Source organism: Drosophila persimilis, unplaced genomic scaffold (genome assembly GCF_003286085.1).
Source record: "Drosophila persimilis strain 14011-0111.01,24,50 unplaced genomic scaffold, DperRS2 tig00000124-arrow-pilon, whole genome shotgun sequence".
NCBI lineage: Eukaryota > Metazoa > Arthropoda > Insecta > Diptera > Drosophilidae > Drosophila > Drosophila persimilis.
In genome coordinates this window covers 10012724-10029363 of record NW_020825294.1, presented here as the reverse complement: position 1 = coordinate 10029363, position 16640 = coordinate 10012724, and the positions used below count along the sequence as shown (strand labels likewise).

General features: G+C 42.8%; 5 protein-coding genes across 5 annotated transcripts in view; 2 read left to right on the top strand and 3 right to left on the bottom strand.

Annotated features, from left to right (window-relative positions):
- Window positions 1–46: 46 nt before the first annotated feature.
- LOC6596464 lies at window positions 47–1223 on the top strand. The gene is made up of 5 exons (XM_002021723.2): window positions 47–186; window positions 247–417; window positions 481–588; window positions 652–894; window positions 961–1223. Exons 1-5 carry the CDS (start codon window positions 145–147, stop codon window positions 1156–1158), a joined length of 762 nt encoding a protein of 253 aa, XP_002021759.1. The 5' UTR covers window positions 47–144; the 3' UTR covers window positions 1159–1223.
- A 1070-nt stretch (window positions 1224–2293) lies between these two features.
- On the bottom strand, window positions 2294–3147 carry LOC6596463. Its single transcript, XM_002021722.2, has 2 exons — window positions 3067–3147; window positions 2294–2996 (listed from the first exon to the last, which is right to left on the bottom strand). Exons 1-2 carry the CDS (start codon window positions 3106–3108, stop codon window positions 2451–2453), a joined length of 588 nt encoding a protein of 195 aa, XP_002021758.1. The 5' UTR covers window positions 3109–3147; the 3' UTR covers window positions 2294–2450.
- Window positions 3148–3159: 12 nt separating this feature from the next.
- Window positions 3160–3953, top strand: LOC6596462. The gene is made up of 3 exons (XM_002021721.2): window positions 3160–3280; window positions 3358–3421; window positions 3476–3953. The coding sequence occupies exons 1-3, from the start codon at window positions 3219–3221 to the stop codon at window positions 3923–3925; spliced, it is 576 nt and encodes a 191-aa protein (XP_002021757.2). The 5' UTR covers window positions 3160–3218; the 3' UTR covers window positions 3926–3953.
- A 76-nt stretch (window positions 3954–4029) lies between these two features.
- LOC6596461 lies at window positions 4030–4860 on the bottom strand. The gene is made up of 2 exons (XM_002021720.2): window positions 4773–4860; window positions 4030–4695 (listed from the first exon to the last, which is right to left on the bottom strand). Exons 1-2 carry the CDS (start codon window positions 4842–4844, stop codon window positions 4144–4146), a joined length of 624 nt encoding a protein of 207 aa, XP_002021756.1. The 5' UTR covers window positions 4845–4860; the 3' UTR covers window positions 4030–4143.
- A 3166-nt stretch (window positions 4861–8026) lies between these two features.
- LOC6596459 overlaps window positions 8027–16640 on the bottom strand; it is a 69510-nt gene continuing 60896 nt past the window's right edge. Inside the window, exons 4-7 of the mRNA XM_026987847.1 lie at window positions 10167–10514; window positions 9718–10007; window positions 8311–9105; window positions 8027–8245 (exon numbers count right to left, since the gene is read on the bottom strand). Of these exons, the coding sequence (XP_026843648.1) occupies window positions 8042–8245; window positions 8311–9105; window positions 9718–10007; window positions 10167–10287 (1410 nt within the window). The 5' untranslated portion in view covers window positions 10288–10514 and the 3' untranslated portion in view covers window positions 8027–8041. The remainder of the gene's footprint in view (window positions 8246–8310; window positions 9106–9717; window positions 10008–10166; window positions 10515–16640) is intronic.

The window sequence follows — 16640 nt, the reverse complement described above, 5'->3', positions numbered from 1 at the left end:
GGCGTTGGTTCTCTCACCTTGCGGTTTTCCAGTCAAACGGGTTGTGGAGAGGCATCGTCGTCAGACTTAATTGCCATTGCATTCCGCATCGGGCACTCACAGTTCCATCGACTATCGCCGGAAAGAGACGTACAGCTCTCGGAAATGTTGCTCCCTTGCGTGCTGCTGCTAATCATTGGCCATGGGGTGAGTGCACAATCAAAATGGAATACCAGAAGTTCTCTACTTAATCTCTCCATCATTTAGCTTTGCCACACTTTGCCTCAGCAGAAGCTACGGGTTATACGCGATACAAGAAATCTACCAACAGATCTGTTCAAGCCAGTTGGAAACGGAGGCGGTAAAAAGTCGATCCCGAATGAAGGACAGAATGGTACTGTCATACTAGAGCCCACAGATGGCGTGGAGTTCCTTGAGGTAAGAGGAAACAAATCTTTCGAGGCATAGCCCTTTCTTAAATCCACTTATTTGCCTTCTCAGAAAACCGAAGGTGAAGTCGCCGCTGTCTCAGAATCCGAAGAATCTGAAAGTAATCCCCCTTGGCCCAACTATCCACATAACTCTTTCTTTTCCAGTAATTTTCCACCGGTATATTTTTTGAAACTATTCCACTCTACTTTTGCTCTCTAATTCTTAAAATTTTCCTTGCAGCCACCTGTTTTCAATGGAAGAAACCTGATGTTTCCTCCCAATAATATTCGCCCCAACCCCAGCCCCAGCTTCAACGGGAATAACTTTCCGACGAGTTCTTTCCCCAACAATCCCAACACCTTTCCCCCATTAAGTGGCACATTTCATAGCTCGGGACTGGATCCACGTTTCGGGGTACCTTATCCATCTGGAACTTCCAGGAATCCCGTATTTTCTGGCGGCTACGGTGGTAGTCCCAGTTCTGTATGTATTTTAATGCGATTTTTACTTTCTATAGCTTTAATATATAAACTATTTCAACTTTTCCAGATACCTTATCCCTCGGGTGTTAGTTCCATGACGCCCTTCTTTGCTGGCAGCGGCCCCATTGGTAGTTCGTCAAGCAATTTTCAACGCTCCGAGCACTATAGCTACACCTCCGATGGCAATGGACCGCCACAGGTCGAGCACAATGTGTTCGACTCACGGACGCCAAGATTTGGTTCTTCGTCCATGAGTCACTTTTAATTCTAGAGTATCCGCTTAAAAATAAATTAAATTTGCCAGTAATTTCAATGCATTTCCGTACGAAACCAATATAGTTTTCCCTTCAATCATTCAGCTGTTATCTCTCAGGTATGTCCAGTCTCCAGATTTCCATCAAGTTTTTGGAAACTTCTGCGATTGAATGCATCAGCGTGTCAATAAATAAATGCCATAGCACTGAAGAATATTCTTTAAATACTATTCATACCACAGATATTTATCTGCATCTGATCAGATGGTATTGATGTGGCCCTGGATTTTCCGTAGTTATACTTTAGTCCAGGACGCCAGCTTTTATTATAATTAGTCTTTATTTATGAATATTATTTAAGATTAGTTATGATTACTATGGTCGCTGTGCTTTAAATATATTTAGATTAATACCAATATTTGCGCTCGTAATTTGCGTGTGGCTGAGTGAGACTTTGGCACCGAATAAAATGGCGTCGATCGTTGAGGCTGTGTTCTCTCCTCTCTTTGTTCGACGGCCGCTTCTAGTCTCTCTCTCTCTGTTACTTGCTCTGTTATCTTTACAGACTCTGTTGCTCGCTGTGGCTTCCCACCAAATCCCACATTGATTCTCTTCTTCGACAAGTGGTCATATTTGGTATTGCCTGACAGACCACGTAAGTCGCCTAGCGCCTTGCGCTGTCAGTACTAGGATTTTATTTCGCGGTAGCTTAGATTCGGCCTAAAGGGGCTTCCTACTATTATGACCGGTTGTAAGGCGATCATTAGTTTCCTCGAGCTATTTTCATCACCAAGGACGTATTCAGCTAGGAGTTCTGTGAATAAAATATGCATATCTCCTTATAAACTAACATTTTTGTCTCTTATCGTAGAGGTAGGGCGCTCTTTTGGGTATCTGCAGGTATTTATTTTAATGTGATCGCTCTTTCTGTGGTCACAATCTTTGCTTACACCTCAAGTAGTTTTTTAAACGGCCTTTTCTTATGAAAATCTATATTGTTCATATGTGCAGCGTATTCATTTGTTAAAATCGTTCGATGGATGTTTAGTAGAAATCGTACCCATGTTCAGCATCAGTGCAAAACATAATAGGGATTCTTACAAGACAATCAAAAAGTACTTTCTGCAATCAGAGCATATATTGAAATACATTCTGCATTAATTTATTCCATTAATTCTTAAAGATAACACAAACAGATATTAAAACTTTTTCTGCTTGAAGATCGTGCCATGTATTTTGTAGGTATATACAAATTTGAAAAGAATTATGTGTTTCGTTTGTTTCTACCGCTATATAACATTAACTAAAATAGATAATCACTATCGAACAGCATCGATAGCTTATCAATCGTATCCTTTTCGTTTTTGAATTTATCGAACCAATCGAGAAATTCTGTTCTCCTCTGGAGTTTGCTCGGCGACATTCCACTGATGTAGGACTCCACCTGCTCTTCGATTCTCTTAAGTGCAGTGTCGAATCGCTTGAGCAGAGAGCTCTCGAAATCATCGATGCCATGCTCTTGGAGCAGTCGCATGACCATTCGATCCGCCTCTGAATCCAGCTCTGCAGAGTCCTTCAGCTCGAAGATATCCGAGAGATAGTCGAGATCGGTGGCCAAAAGCTCCAGTTGCACCGAGTCATCCATGTCGATCTCCTTTACGAGATCCACAAACTCCCCAAAGGCGTCCAAGATCAGACTCTGAGTGTTCGGTGGCATAAAGAGCTCTGCATCGTCGATCACTCGCTGGAGCAGTCTTGCGGTCTCCAGGAACGAAGTCTCTACCATAGAGACGATCTCGTTGGTCATATAGTACGCCAGCTGAGTGCTGCTCGTAATGGGAGCCCCGCTCTGAAGGAGGCATGCAATATTAGACACTACACCAAGAGGAATACAGATAGAGAAATGGTGACATTCTTACCGCAAATTGCAATGCTGCCAGGACTATGATGGGGCGCCACATTCTGATGACTGACGCTTGAGTATGGCTCCAATGCTATGAACAACTCCATTGCGTGGGAGGCGCCTTTTATAAGCCCCACTCGTTCTGTGATGCAATCGTCTATTTAAAAGATGAACAAAAAAACACACTACCGCCCCGATAATCATCGTGGAACCAACGGCATCAGCAGTCTGTACGTAGCAATAGTCTATAATCATCAGTCCTCAGACATTGCCTGTCGTGATAAGAACGTTCATTTCTCTTCAACAGAAATCAGAATTCCGAGAAAATGCTGCTGCCCATTGGAATATTCGTCATTGTACTTCCATTACAGGTAGGTATTGTCGCCAAAAACCGTTTATTAAACCTATTCTAACAATGACTTCAGTTTACAGCTGCCCCCCCATCGCGAGGCGACAGTCTGAGAGAATTACGCAAGCTAATGAGACAGCAGGATGATGAGCGGCAACAGCCAGTGGCAGCATCTACACCCAGAACATTTCAAAGTGAAAATCAGTTTAATGAAGACATCAGTCAGTGGCTGCTGTCCCTGGAGCACTTGGGACTCGAGATCTTTCAGTTTGTGCAGCAGTGCCGCCAGCCGGGGAGTCAATGCCAGCAGAGACGTGTCCATAGGAGGTTTCGATCTCTAAGGCATGGCTATACGGAGCTAAGGGCTCAATTGGAGGCCTTGGAGGTGAGCTACGTGGGCAGGATGAGCAGCGAAGAGGCCTGGACTCTGGAGAGCACTATTCAGAAGGTAAAATTGGTTCTCAGGCAATACGACGAGACCTTGCGGCTGATCAATGGCCAGATCTTCAAGTTGGTGGATCAATAATCACTAATTTAAGGTAGGAAAATATTTACCCACAAATGGGATGAACTTAGAGAATATATTTCAATCGATTGCCCATTCCAAAAACCACTAAACAGAGATCCAAATGCTCATCAAAACTATTTTTAATTAAACTAAAATTGCCCTTGAAAAATAGGAAAAGTTCTTTTCAAAGCCAAAGCGAGACTGCTTTAAACAATTTAAACTTCTTTTGCGTATCTCTAAAGCGACCCCCATATGCCCGTGGCCACACCCTCGATGAGAGCCTTGGCCAGTTTCGTGTAGTCCATCAGCTGGAGTTCTGGTATCTGGGCCTGCAGACTGCGAGGGAACTCAATGTAGGACATCACCACACTGTCCTGCTGTTGGCCTGCCCACCGGGTGACATTGGCTATTAGCTCGGGCCTCGATTGATGGCTGCGTTGCAGATACTTTTCCAACGGTGGTCGCACCTTGTGGAAGAAGTTCCGTATGGCCGCCTTCTCGCCGGGAAGGACTTCCAGGAGCAGCTTGTCGGGCCGCTGTTGGGCCATCAACTGGCTGTTTATCCACGCAAAGATGTAGTACGCCGTGCTGTAGTAGTCCTCGTTCCCCAAAGTGCTATCCAGATCGTCAAAGTACTGCTTATCGATGGCTTCGCTGTCATTGAGGTGTGGCAGTCGCTGGCGTGCATCCTCGATGGTGGAATGCAGTACCTGATTGTACAGCCGCTCGACGGCCTCTGCCACGGGACGTGCAAGGGGATTGTAGCCCCTGGAACTATCCGCCGTTGCCTGATAATCGAGTAATCGAACAATCAATACAGTACAGAATTCTTATCTAATCAAACGGTGACCAGTCAGTCACTCACCAAGCAGATAAGCCCCAAAGCACAGCAAGCGATGCTGATAAGGAGTAGCAGACTCCGCTCTGATCTTGACATGTTTCCGCAATCGCTGCTCAACGGAGACTGAATCCACAGATCGAACCTCAGCCTCAAACCCCAAGCCCAAAATGTACCTTTGCATTTGCAGTGTGTGTTTGTAGTTTTGTTTTTATTAAGCCATAAGTAGAAAATAGTATGTGTCGACTATAACATTCAAATTTTCTGTAGACATGAGCAAAGTAATGGCCATAAATGATCCGCAAATTGAAGCTAGCTCGAAAAAAAGATGCTGTATCCCACCGCGCACACAGTACGATTAATAATATACACACACGATTATCGCTAAGATACATACATCCAAATATCAATTAGGTTTATAAATTGCATGTCTTACTCACTATATACTTAGGAATATGAGTACTGTATGTATGTCTGTCTATTTATTTGCCCGCGTTTTGCTACTGCGTTTTTGTACAGAATCGGTTGAATCTCGAGGGGAAGGTGGAACGTCTCTCTCTCTCTCTCTCTATCTCACTATCTCTGTTTAGCTTAACGAGTTTGTATTCAGCAATTTTTGGGGTAGATCCGAACTCAAATGATCTTAAAATGATACAGATATCATTTAAGAAGGAGTCACATTTCTTTTTCTGTTTCAATTCTTTTTATACAAAATATAAAGATTGGGAGATTTAGAAATTCATTATTCTCCCGCTTTCTGGTGATTTATTGATTTATACTCACATTTCTCGTTCAGCTTCTGCTTCCCTCAGGCATACATTAGAAATAATCTATACAATTAATATTTCTCCCTTCTCCTATATTTATACAGAGATTTGCTTGCTGAACATCATAGTTCTCCTCCTAGAATAGTGATACAGACATCTATTTCAAGTGTATCTTTCGCAATTCATGCATTTACGCTTTCTATATTCAAAGGAAAATATATTTCTACGCTCAGCGTCTCTTTGAAGGTCTTCCACTTTCTTCAACTTTCATATTTGGCATTTGGATATATAATATATATGTAGAACCAATATTCTAACAACTATTAGTTTCCTTAGACTAAAAAATGTTTACTTTATTTATTTAATACATGTTCTTAATGTTACATTTAGAATCGCACGCTTTATCCTCGAGTATGGCAAATATTTGCTCTGTATCGAACTCTTCGGAAAATCAAAAACAAAATTTGAAAAATTGACACAATTATTAAGATTATGATTATCTATTCCTACAACATTGACCTTTGACATTGACATTACGTATAATCCAATATATGATGTTTAAGAAACGTTTTTGAAACAGTTTTTGTTTAGCTCTGCTGAAAGGTGGAGAGGGACGACAACGGCAACAATTGTGCAGGTTGTTTGTGTATTTTATTGTATTGTAGGTACATTTTGGTTATTTTTCGAAGAACATTCCGCACTGAAACACCGAGTTTTATTTATGTATATTTGATATAACTTTCGATATATTCGATATATGTATGTATTGTATTTATTACAGCTGGTTTTTCTGAGCATTGTACTTTAGTTTTGTCGGTTAACACATTTATAATTCTGTATTTCAATTGATTTCTGGTTGGATAGCAGCCATTTGTTAGAGTTTAAAGTTTTTACACCTAAAGCATTGCATGAAGCTACACAATTAATGCTGCATATTTGTTCTTTATATTTTTACGAGTTTTTCAAGGTACATCTGACGTCTTGCTCTTGGGGGTTCGGTTTCCCCCAGAGTTCATAATAATCGAAAAATAATAATCCAAAACTCAACACAAAAATAACTCTTAAATATGTGTTTAATGTGTTCTTACAGCTATATCTTTTATTTAGTAATTAATGTAAAAATAGTTAGTATGCTTTTTGTTAGTAAGAAAATATATATTCATATTCATATTTTAAATTCTGTTATCTAGAAGACAGTCCATGGAGTAGAGCTTACAAACTAAATTCTGAGATATCCAAAGAGGGGGAAAAGGAAACTATTTTTGGGGGGTGAGATTTTCTACATTTTGAAAAGCGGTACTTCAAAGTGGTTGGAATGTATCTGTATCTATAGACACTGCCACACTGATTCAAGCTGATAGTATCTTTATCTCAAGCTGAAAATATGCTCTGTATATGCATCTACGATCTGATCTCTGCAAAAGTTATACGAATATCGACACGAATACATTTTCACTTACGTTTCTAACTAGAACTAGTATATGTTCTATATGTAATAGGTATATTTGTTGTAGTATCCTTTAGCTAGCCTACTTTTCACCCACATCGCGACGGCCTTCCTTTGCCTGGAACTGAAGCTGAAGCCGGCTCTTACTTATACCTTCCTTCAACTTTTGAGGGGATCTCTTCACTTTTGAACTTTTTGGATTTTATTTCATGGGGAATATTGTCCTCAAAGCAGATTATGTCATAGACCATAGCCACCTTCTCTTCCTTATAGGATAAAACACTTACATTTCCACTTAAACACTTCATACGATGAAATTTTTCATACGCTTCTTGTTTTCCGGGAAAATAATAGACAGAGAATATGTATGTTGTTGTTTATTTTAGTGTGTGATTTATTTGTGTGTGAAAATTATACATAATAAATGTTAAGTCAAAAATGCAGTTCCGTTTTGTTACAAATAAAAACTAAAACTAAATTAAATGCAGAGTTTTTGTGAAGAACTGAGCAAAGGATAGCCGGAGGCATCCGAAGGAAACAAATGTTACAACAGAGAATCGTGTGTTTAAAAACAACTGAAAGATAGAGTATATCTTTAAAACGATAAACCCCTTTGAAGGGGAGTATACAATCAATGTATAGCCTCCTCAAAGAGGGATTTATTCACTGAAAGATACATTTAGAAGATATGCCCTTCAAGGACGAATCCATCCACTAAAAGATACATTCGGAATATATCCTCCCTAAAAGACGAACAACAAAAGATAGTAGAAGGAAAAACTGTTTCACTTTTTATCACAATTGCGTATGAAAAATTTCTTTAATTGCTAGAAACTGCCACGCCCACCACTGCCACTGCCACTGCCCCCGCTGCCGCTGCCGCTACTGCTGCTGGTCGCCTGGGGCATTAGTATCCGTGGCAGGGTCATTGAACGCTTGGGACAGCCATGCCTGCCACCACTTGCCTCCGGCTCTGACGGCGTCGCCGCTATCGGAGTGGCAGAGCCCCTACGTTCTTCGGTTTCCATCTGCTCCTGCTGCCTGGGCTTCTTGGGGCCATCGTCTGGCTGCTGTGGCGAATGTCACGCATACGACTGTGCCGTCTGTGGCATCATGCCCGAGGGGTAGCCACCCTCCAGTCCTGGCGGTCGTTCCACCAGATTCTTTAGTCGCCCACGCAGCTCTTCGAGGCTCTTGGACTTGGCCTTGTTGATGCGCTTGTATTTGACGTCCTTGGGCTTGGTCACCGATCGATGGTTCAACATCACACGATTGTAGGAGAGTACCTGAGGAACAAGATTTCTGATGAGTGACAATTCGAAAGCGTGAATAAAAGACTTTGTTTCAATACCTGATTCTTGCCATTGAGCGGCTCCTGCTGTGGCTGCTGTGCCGACGGCTGTAACTGCGGCACTTTGACACTCACTGTGGTGCACGGGGCATCGTGGCTGGGGGATCGCTTCAGGGCTCCCAGCTGTCGACGCGGAATCGCAGGCCCTCCTCCTCCATCCACACTCATCGACGACTCTTTGGCTTTTTCTGCGCTGGCAGCCGCCGTGGGGCTGACGCCATCGATTTGTCCCTCGGTGGAGCTGGAGCTCAAGGCCTTGTCCGACCGATTCTTGAATTTGTCCCGCTTCTCCGCCACATCGGGTGTGGGTTCGGGGTCCTCTTCCACCGAATAAACCGTCTCCAGGATGTCAGGACGTCGCAAGAAGCAATTGTTCCTCCGTGCAGCTCCATATTTGTTCAGATTCGTTTCAATTGCATCAGATATCGAACGGACTATAGTGATGCCATCACTTCCCAGCACTCCACCGCCTCCACTGCTCCTCCGTCGCGTGCCCAATGTCATGGTGCTGTCCGAATCAATGTCCTCCAGCACCACCGCCGAATCCGAGTCGTTCAGGGAGTCCAACTCGTTGGCATAGCTCGCATCGATCGTCTCCAGTCCGTGATCCACCAGCCGCGAGGACAGCGTATCGATGACCTTCTGCTGGCGTGCGATTGTCAGCTCTCGATGGTTGAGGAGGCTGGCGATCTGTTTCTGCTTTCGCTTCAGGCGGGACTCCAAGAGCAGCAGCTGGGAGGTCAGGGAGTTCATCTGATCGGATTTCTCCTTCTGATAGCGATAGTGCTGCTGCACCTGATGATTAGGGAATGATATGGTGAGAGCTGTTATAATATTTTGAGGATTTCGTGGCCCTTTGAGTCTTTTGCCTGCATAAATGAATCCTGTTTTTAGGATTGTTTGCAATCAAGATCTCTATAATCCTTGAACTAATCAATCACGACTACATATTCTTATACTTTCATTCAAAAAAAAAAGAATACAAACAAAATCGCATGTAACCTCCAAAATTTTAAATAGAATTCGATGCCTATTTCTACCATAGAATATTTCATCATTATTTACCTAATTTTCCAATTTCATTGCAATACGCATCTCCCCTCTGAGAAAATCTTTAAAATCTTCTGGCACCCATAATTGTAAGCCACAGATGAACAATTTTCTACAATCCCCTAAATACCCTAAAAATTTATTATATACCTGCACCATGCATTTTTAAATTAATTTGTAAATTAAAACACATATTAAACTCTTAAATAAATAAACTAAATAGACCAAAAAGAGACCCAATTATAAGAAGCTCAGTGTACATTTTCGTTTTAAAAACTTTTCTCAATTATCCGATTTCTAGTTCTTTATCATTTTCTAGTTAAATACCAATCTCCGTGTCGCTTTTCTGGGACTCACCTGCATGGCGTACGCCTTGCGCCACTTCATGATGTGCTCTGTTTGAAAGCGCACTTTGGAGCGCAGCTCCTCGATGATGGCCCTTGCTGTGTGCAGGTCCTTTGGGTCCTGATTCATCATGTTCAGGCGCAAGTTGCTTGTGTGCGTCGAAACAGGCACCGGCGGTGGCCATTGAAATTCCAACGGGGGCTGATTTACATCCGTTGGCAGCGAGCCCCTCGGCTGGGCCGATGTCTTGCTTGATTTCGGTGTGGAGGGCACAGTGCCCGCTCCACTGGAGCCGCCTCCACGTCGGACATCAGGAACTATTACTGCCACCGCTGCTGCTGCTGCTGCGGCTGGTGCTGCTGCTGCTGCGGCTGGTGCTGCTGCTGCTGCGGCTGGTGCTGCTGCTGGTGCACCACTCGACGAGGATGAGGATGAGGTGGTTGCTGTCGTCGTCGTCGTCGTCGTAGTCATCGTCGTCATGGCTGTGGCTGCGGGCTGTGCTGCGGCTTGCGGCTGCTTCTGTATGCTGCATGCCATGCTGCTGATGGTTTTGGCAAATTGTGTCGCTCGCCCGGCATACATTTGGATGCAAGGGAGATTGGGGTTTGCAGGAGCAGGAGCAGGAGCTCTAAAACTATTGGATGTGTGCTATCTGGGGCTTGGCCAGCATGCAGCAAGCCGTTGGCTCCTTCGATGGGATGTGTGTGTGTCCTGGCAGCTGTTTCTCCGTCTTCTCCCTCGATGGCTGGATGGATGTGTGCACTGGCCCGTTCTTGACTACGTGATTTGTGTGGAGGGCTCTCCTGCAGCTTGAAAGGAACACAAAACAGAAAAAATAAAAATAAAATAAGCATAAGTGTGGCACATGTTTTATTAATAGCCCAATATGTGCACACACATCGTTCATGGGGGCATGCAACCCACTAACTTGTGGTGCATATCTACTTGAATTTTTTTCCATTTTTCCTTTGAAACTATCAAAACGTCATGGTTCCATTAGTTTTATTTCATTGCATTGAATTTTCGGTGAAAGTCCGTCAAACGAATTCCGGATGAAGCATACGCCCTGTATGTCGCCTGCCACTCGACAGCTGTTTGCCAGAGAATGCAAATTTCATCACAGCCCAGAGAACTCGAACTCGATTCCGAACTCAAACACCAACAACCCAAATCGAATCGAAAATGTCATTATCCAAAATTAGTTATTCATTAAATTCACATTAAAATACGACAGATTCAGCGGAAAATTTATCCATTCCAGCATTTGCAATGTTTTCATTCCTTTAAACAATTATAATTATTCATTTATATGCATTTCCAGATTTTGATTACATTTTCGTCTGGGGCTAATTCAAGCACACACCTCCATGAAAATTATGAGAGTGGAGTGGACACTCTTTATTTGAGTGTTTTCCAGGGCGGAAAATGCTGACGCCAGGCCCAAAATTATATGGGGTTTTATGCGATTTATGACTGGCAAGCCAATTAGCCAGAAATGTAGTTGAAAAACCATTTGGGAAATTAGAATAGTTTGCAGTTTAAGGAGAAAGGTTGGTGGGTACGCATAAATCAAAGCAAAAGCAATTCCGAGAGGATTATATTATTCCTTGGAAAATGCAATTAAAATTTAATGCAAGCCGAGGGGTAATCGCATCTGAAGATAACAATTAAGTAATTATCCTTCCCGGCAAAAGTATCTTGAAATTTAACGACTCAACGATTTGGCTTCTCTTTTAATCAGGTTGCAAGTGCAACCCCGCGGGGCCACTGCTGCAGTGCTGCAATGCTGCGGGAGGTTCGTAATGAATTTCGGAGAAATAATTCCACTAAGCTGCTGCGCTTTTAATCCACAGAACAAATTGAAATTATCTGTTTAATCTGTTTTCTGTTTTGTCTCTCTCGGCCAAGGAGAAACATTGCCAAGAAAATGGCTAAAGACAGCCACAACAACCAGAGAGAGAAGAGACAACGAGGCGGAGGCAGAGGCACGCCAAAAGGAAGACAAAGTGCAGGGAACGAGAAGCAACAAATGCCAAAGAATGAACAACATTTTTAACATTTTAATTTAAAATAACTTTTCAGCTTTAATTTGTGTCTTGAATCAGGAAAACGTGTAAGACAGACAGCCAGACAGGCAGACAATCAGAAGATCCACAGAACATGGAATTAAACCCGTCTTTAGAGAGTGGTGGAACCCCCTCCCCCTTTAGAGAGTGCTTCCATTCTGGCTAAATAGCGCTCCAGAGTCGTCACTTCACAGAGGATGATTGACTTAAGAACTTCCGTTTCCACAAGCCACAAAAGAATGCCACAAGAGTGGGGGAATTCCATTGGAATGCAGTTGGAAGGAAAGGCAAGAGAAGGCAAGAGAACATGCAATTGAAAACAATTAACAAATATGCCAGACGGGAAAGGCCCTGGGACACGCAACAGCAGAGCGGAGTTCTGGAGATGGCAGCGTGAGGCCTCTCTGTACCAACGCCTGAAGAGATTGTACATACATATTATTTGACCCACGCCGACCCTTCAGAAATATACCGAATATACTGGGCAATACAGTACTAGTGGGAGCGAGAGAGAGAAAAGAAAACAAGAAATATATTCCGTTTTTATATGCTGGACCGATCAGCCGAATCGAATGCAGAAAATACTTTGCTTTCACTTGCTCCTTCGCCTCAAAAAGAAGGCTGTTTGTCTGTTTATTTCAATCAGAACTATTCCCTCAGCAATTAAGAGAGTTTCTGCCTCTACATCAGATTTCTGTGTCATCAGAGAATGTGTTATTGAGTTATTTGGACTAAAAACTTACAAACATACAGCATGCGTCTACATATTTTTCTTCAACGATGAAACTCGTTCTTACATTCAATTTTGAATGTTGATTTTTCCACTGTCTAGAATAGCTTATTTTATTGTTATTTTGTATCTGTTGTAATGGTCAGTTTTATTTAGTTTTACTCTGGTTACACCGCATTTTATTGACCATCGTTACGGTAGAGGCCACCAAGGGTCGGGATCCTATTACCAATAATTCACACACGCTTCAGGCCGTATTTTGGATGAGCTAATTTGCTTTGAACATATCCAAAGGATGTAAGTATTCCAAATATAAATTTAACAACTACCAAATTACAATACAATAAAATACCACAATAGAACACACCCCCATGGCTCGGTGGGCGAACTTCTCATATACATCTATCTACCTCAGGCTATCACATCCTCAACCTGCAACATTCCTCAATAAATAAGTGAAATTCTGGTTTTTATTGAGAGACTTTTCAACGAGTTTTGATCTCTTTTATTAGCAAAGATCTTCCACTCATTTTTGTACAACTTCCTTTCTGATTGAACAAAAGAATAGAGGGAGAGGGGGCTCTAGTTACCAATGCAATGATCACAGCGTGCCCAGAGATTGAAGACGGGGGACCTGGTGCTAAAAGCAGCTGCGTTCAACCTGCTCACGCACACTCATCTTCTTAGGGAATATACTATGAGGGGTATATGAGGGGCAACTCCAGAATGATTGACTTCTGAAGCCCTGCTGCTCTCACGCTCTCATCTCTAGAAAGAGTGGAAGAAATCCCGAGACGGACGGCCTGTTGCATTCATTGCCCATCCACGTCTGACACAATTCGCCAACTCATTCATCATTCTTAATTATGACAATTGCAGAACCACCGCACAATGATGATGGGATGATCGGATGATGGGAAAACTCCTCGTTCTCACCTCATGTCTTGGGTCCTCCCAGCTCGTCTCTCGTCTGATGTCTGAGAAATTAAATGCGGCTCACGTGCCCATTAGCCTTGGTAATGGGAGCTGCCTGTCTGTTCAGCCTGCCCTATGGCCAAAGGCCACCACTTCATTTGGTCGTTCAATTCATGGCCGACCACTCGAAAGGCAATGCCTTAATTAAGAACCTTCTGGTCTGTAACTGGATTATGCAAACACTCTGATATCCCCCACAGCCACAGAGCCAGAGCCGGCTCGGAAGCAATCAATCAGGCGAACAGAGAGGTCTCCAGGCTGTGGTGTGGTGTCAAGAAGTGTTCTCAATAATTCCACCTCGATGCGGTTCTGTGGCAAAATGTAATTGAAATGTGACCAAATTATTTTCGAGCTGTCCATACAATTTGTGGCAATTATGACAAGGCCAAGAGAGCAAAATGTTCACACATGCTCTGACAGCTCTAAAGCTTTCCACTTTTCCGTACATTTCCCCAATTACGAATGCCAGACGGCCTGACGCCTTGACAGAGACACAACCCTCGCTGCTTTCTGGGATGGAGGCTATTTTTGGTCCAACAAATGTGCGAAGACCTTGAAAAATTGAGGCTTTGCCTCTAGGGATGGCACAATGGTTCGATATTTTGAAGTTTTATTTAAAGATCTTTGAGATATAAAGATATTTTGTAAGAATATGAAAATTGGAAATAATCTTAAATATCTCCATTTCTAGATTAAGTTTCAGCGCCTTCCACTTTATTTTTTTTAACCATTTCAAGTCATAGAAAAATGCCTCGCTTTTTCTACATTTTTTTCGATATTTCTGTCGATTTTAGTATCGATTTCTTTCCGCACATCTCTAGTTTAGCTGGACACACAATTTCTGTGTGAAAACAGTTTTGATGTCCAGCTAATTAATTACATAACTATCCCCCCCCCCACAGTTTTTTACCTCTCTCATGCTATCCCCTTCAAATACCCTTCCCTCAGAGACTGTACCCCTCTCTCTCTCGCTCTGTGTGTACCCCTTTCTCCTGTCGTGCGTAGAGCTACCGCAATTGGATTTATGTGTTAAACGTGATTTTTACACAGTTTTTACACCGCTTTGGGCTACGAGACCAGAAGCCGAAAGGCAAACACACAAATAAAGTGGAGGCCCCCGACCCATCAGGGGTAAGTAAACACCCTCACACACTACACACACGCGCGGAGAGGACACCCATCATGTAGGGAGCCTGGGAAATTATACAAACACATGAAGGATGGAGAGAAGAACCCAGTTCCATTCCCAGGACCAGTGCTGGTGACTTTTCCACGTTTTTTGTGTGTTTGTTTGTTTTCACCTTGACCGCGAGAGACCAGGGAAAGCCAGAGGAAAACATGAAAGGAAATTGTGTTAATGATGTTAAACGACAGCCCCCATACAGACCCCTAGAACCCATTTAAGCGGACAGTTCTTCCCTATCATTATAATAATTTGAAACACTTTTCCTTTTTAGGTTTTTTTTCCCCTTTCCTCTAAGGGTTTTGCTTCTACTCCTTGGCTTTCCTTTTACTCTCTTGGGTTTTTCCTTTCTGAGTGATATGTTAATGAGCTTGTAATTTTGCTGGAAAACTATGTTTTTAAGCAGTGAAACTTTCCCGCAAGAAGCAACATTTCTCTCTCTGTTGTGGTGTTTGTCTCTCCTGCTAGAGAATTTAGTATGCCTGAGGTCCTCTCTATTATCGGGGCGACAGGTGCTCTAAATCCAGGAGACCAAGCCCCAGGGAGGCACGGCCTCATCATGTGAAGGCGAAGACTTTCTCCCCTTCAGTGTCTCTCCCATCTGTTGGGGGGCTCCCCCTCCTCTCTACTTGCTTTTATAGGCGAAACGTGACCGTAATAAGCCATTTCACACGCAAATATACGCACGCAGCCCATTCGCAGGGAAAAAGAAGCCTCTGGCTCTGGCTCTGACTCTCCTTTCTTCGAGAGGCAGGGAAAGCAAGTGAAATGCGAACGAAAGTGCATTAAATATTTACACAATCAATAAAACATATTTTCGTCTGATGGCGTCTGCCGTTCCTTAGTTTTTTCTATCTCCAGGTGGGGGACCGTTCCTGTCCTTAGCTCCAACCACTTCAAGTGGGGGCGGGGTTTTCTTTCCTTTGGTTCCTTCTACTAAAAGTCAGGTGTCCTGCAGTCCCGCGACTCGGGGTATCGGTGTCTCACAGGAGGTCTCTTCTCCTTGGCTTAATTTTCCTTGGCATTTTATTATTTGCCATCTAAAGTTTTTGCTTTTTCTTTCACGCCTCTTAGCAGGGCTTACATTTTTGAATAATTTACTAAGGCAGGCGTTGGCACACATTTTTCCTTTTTCACATGTTGCTCTGCCCCTCTGCCCCTCTTGTCAGGGTATCTGTCTATCTGTGTATCTGTATCTTTAGCTGTGTGCTTGTGCTTCTGAGTATCTCTGTGTCGATGGTTTGTTTATCTTTTGTCGAAGCCTGGCTCCCTGTCTGTCTGTCTGTTTGCTTGCTGGCTGTTCAAATTATGCGTAAGAGTAGCTTGAAAATTGATTTTGATTGGCAAAAAGGGGCTTTAACCCTCGGCTTGGTTTCATTCAGGGAAAAGTTTGCATAAGTTTTGACGGAGGCTTCCAGTTTCATTTTAGGGGTTTCTGTAGTTTTCAAAGAACTAATCAGAAAACTAAGTGCTTTTTATGAACTTCCTAGTTGTTTAAATAGTTTTCCGGAAGTCCGCCTTAGGGTGCTGTATTTCCTATGTTTATTTGAATTAATTTAACTATTTTTCACTTGGGGAAAACTTATGGAAACAAACTTTATTTGCTGAAAAGTGTTTTTAAATGTAGTTCTCGAAGAGTGATTTTTCTGGGGAAATTTAAACGTCGGTTAGCTCAAGTTCTTGCTGTTTTTTGCCACCAAAACTATTACCTTTTTATGAACTCCATTTTCCCATTGAAATATTCATAAATTGCTTCTATTGATCCACCATTTAATCTGGTTAAAGCTTCCACAGTGGCTTCCATAGTTCACATGGATAATCGCTTTTACCACTTACTCTGCTGCCTCCTGCCTGACTGCCTCTTCTGTCTGCCTCCTGCCACTGCCATCGCCACTATGGCTGTTCTTTTCCCTTCATTTATTCCACATAATCGGGCATAATGCTTCACATTAATTAAATAGCTTCCAGCTCGCTCGCATTA

Coding starts and splice junctions, on each gene's coding strand:
- LOC6596464 (XM_002021723.2), top strand. CDS start 145: ATGTTGCTCCCTTGCGTGCTGCTGCTAATCATTGGCCATGGG. Junction 187..246: donor TGCTAATCATTGGCCATGGG/GTGAGTGCACAA, acceptor TCCATCATTTAG/CTTTGCCACACTTTGCCTCA. Junction 418..480: donor ATGGCGTGGAGTTCCTTGAG/GTAAGAGGAAAC, acceptor TTGCCTTCTCAG/AAAACCGAAGGTGAAGTCGC.
- LOC6596463 (XM_002021722.2), bottom strand. CDS start 3,108: ATGTGGCGCCCCATCATAGTCCTGGCAGCATTGCAATTTGCG. Junction 2,997..3,066: donor TGGCAGCATTGCAATTTGCG/GTAAGAATGTCA, acceptor TGCCTCCTTCAG/AGCGGGGCTCCCATTACGAG.
- LOC6596462 (XM_002021721.2), top strand. CDS start 3,219: ATGAACAAAAAAACACACTACCGCCCCGATAATCATCGTGGAACCAAC. Junction 3,281..3,357: donor ACCAACGGCATCAGCAGTCT/GTACGTAGCAAT, acceptor TCTCTTCAACAG/AAATCAGAATTCCGAGAAAA. Junction 3,422..3,475: donor TCATTGTACTTCCATTACAG/GTAGGTATTGTC, acceptor CAATGACTTCAG/TTTACAGCTGCCCCCCCATC.
- LOC6596461 (XM_002021720.2), bottom strand. CDS start 4,844: ATGTCAAGATCAGAGCGGAGTCTGCTACTCCTTATCAGCATCGCTTGC. Junction 4,696..4,772: donor CTTTGGGGCTTATCTGCTTG/GTGAGTGACTGA, acceptor CTCGATTATCAG/GCAACGGCGGATAGTTCCAG.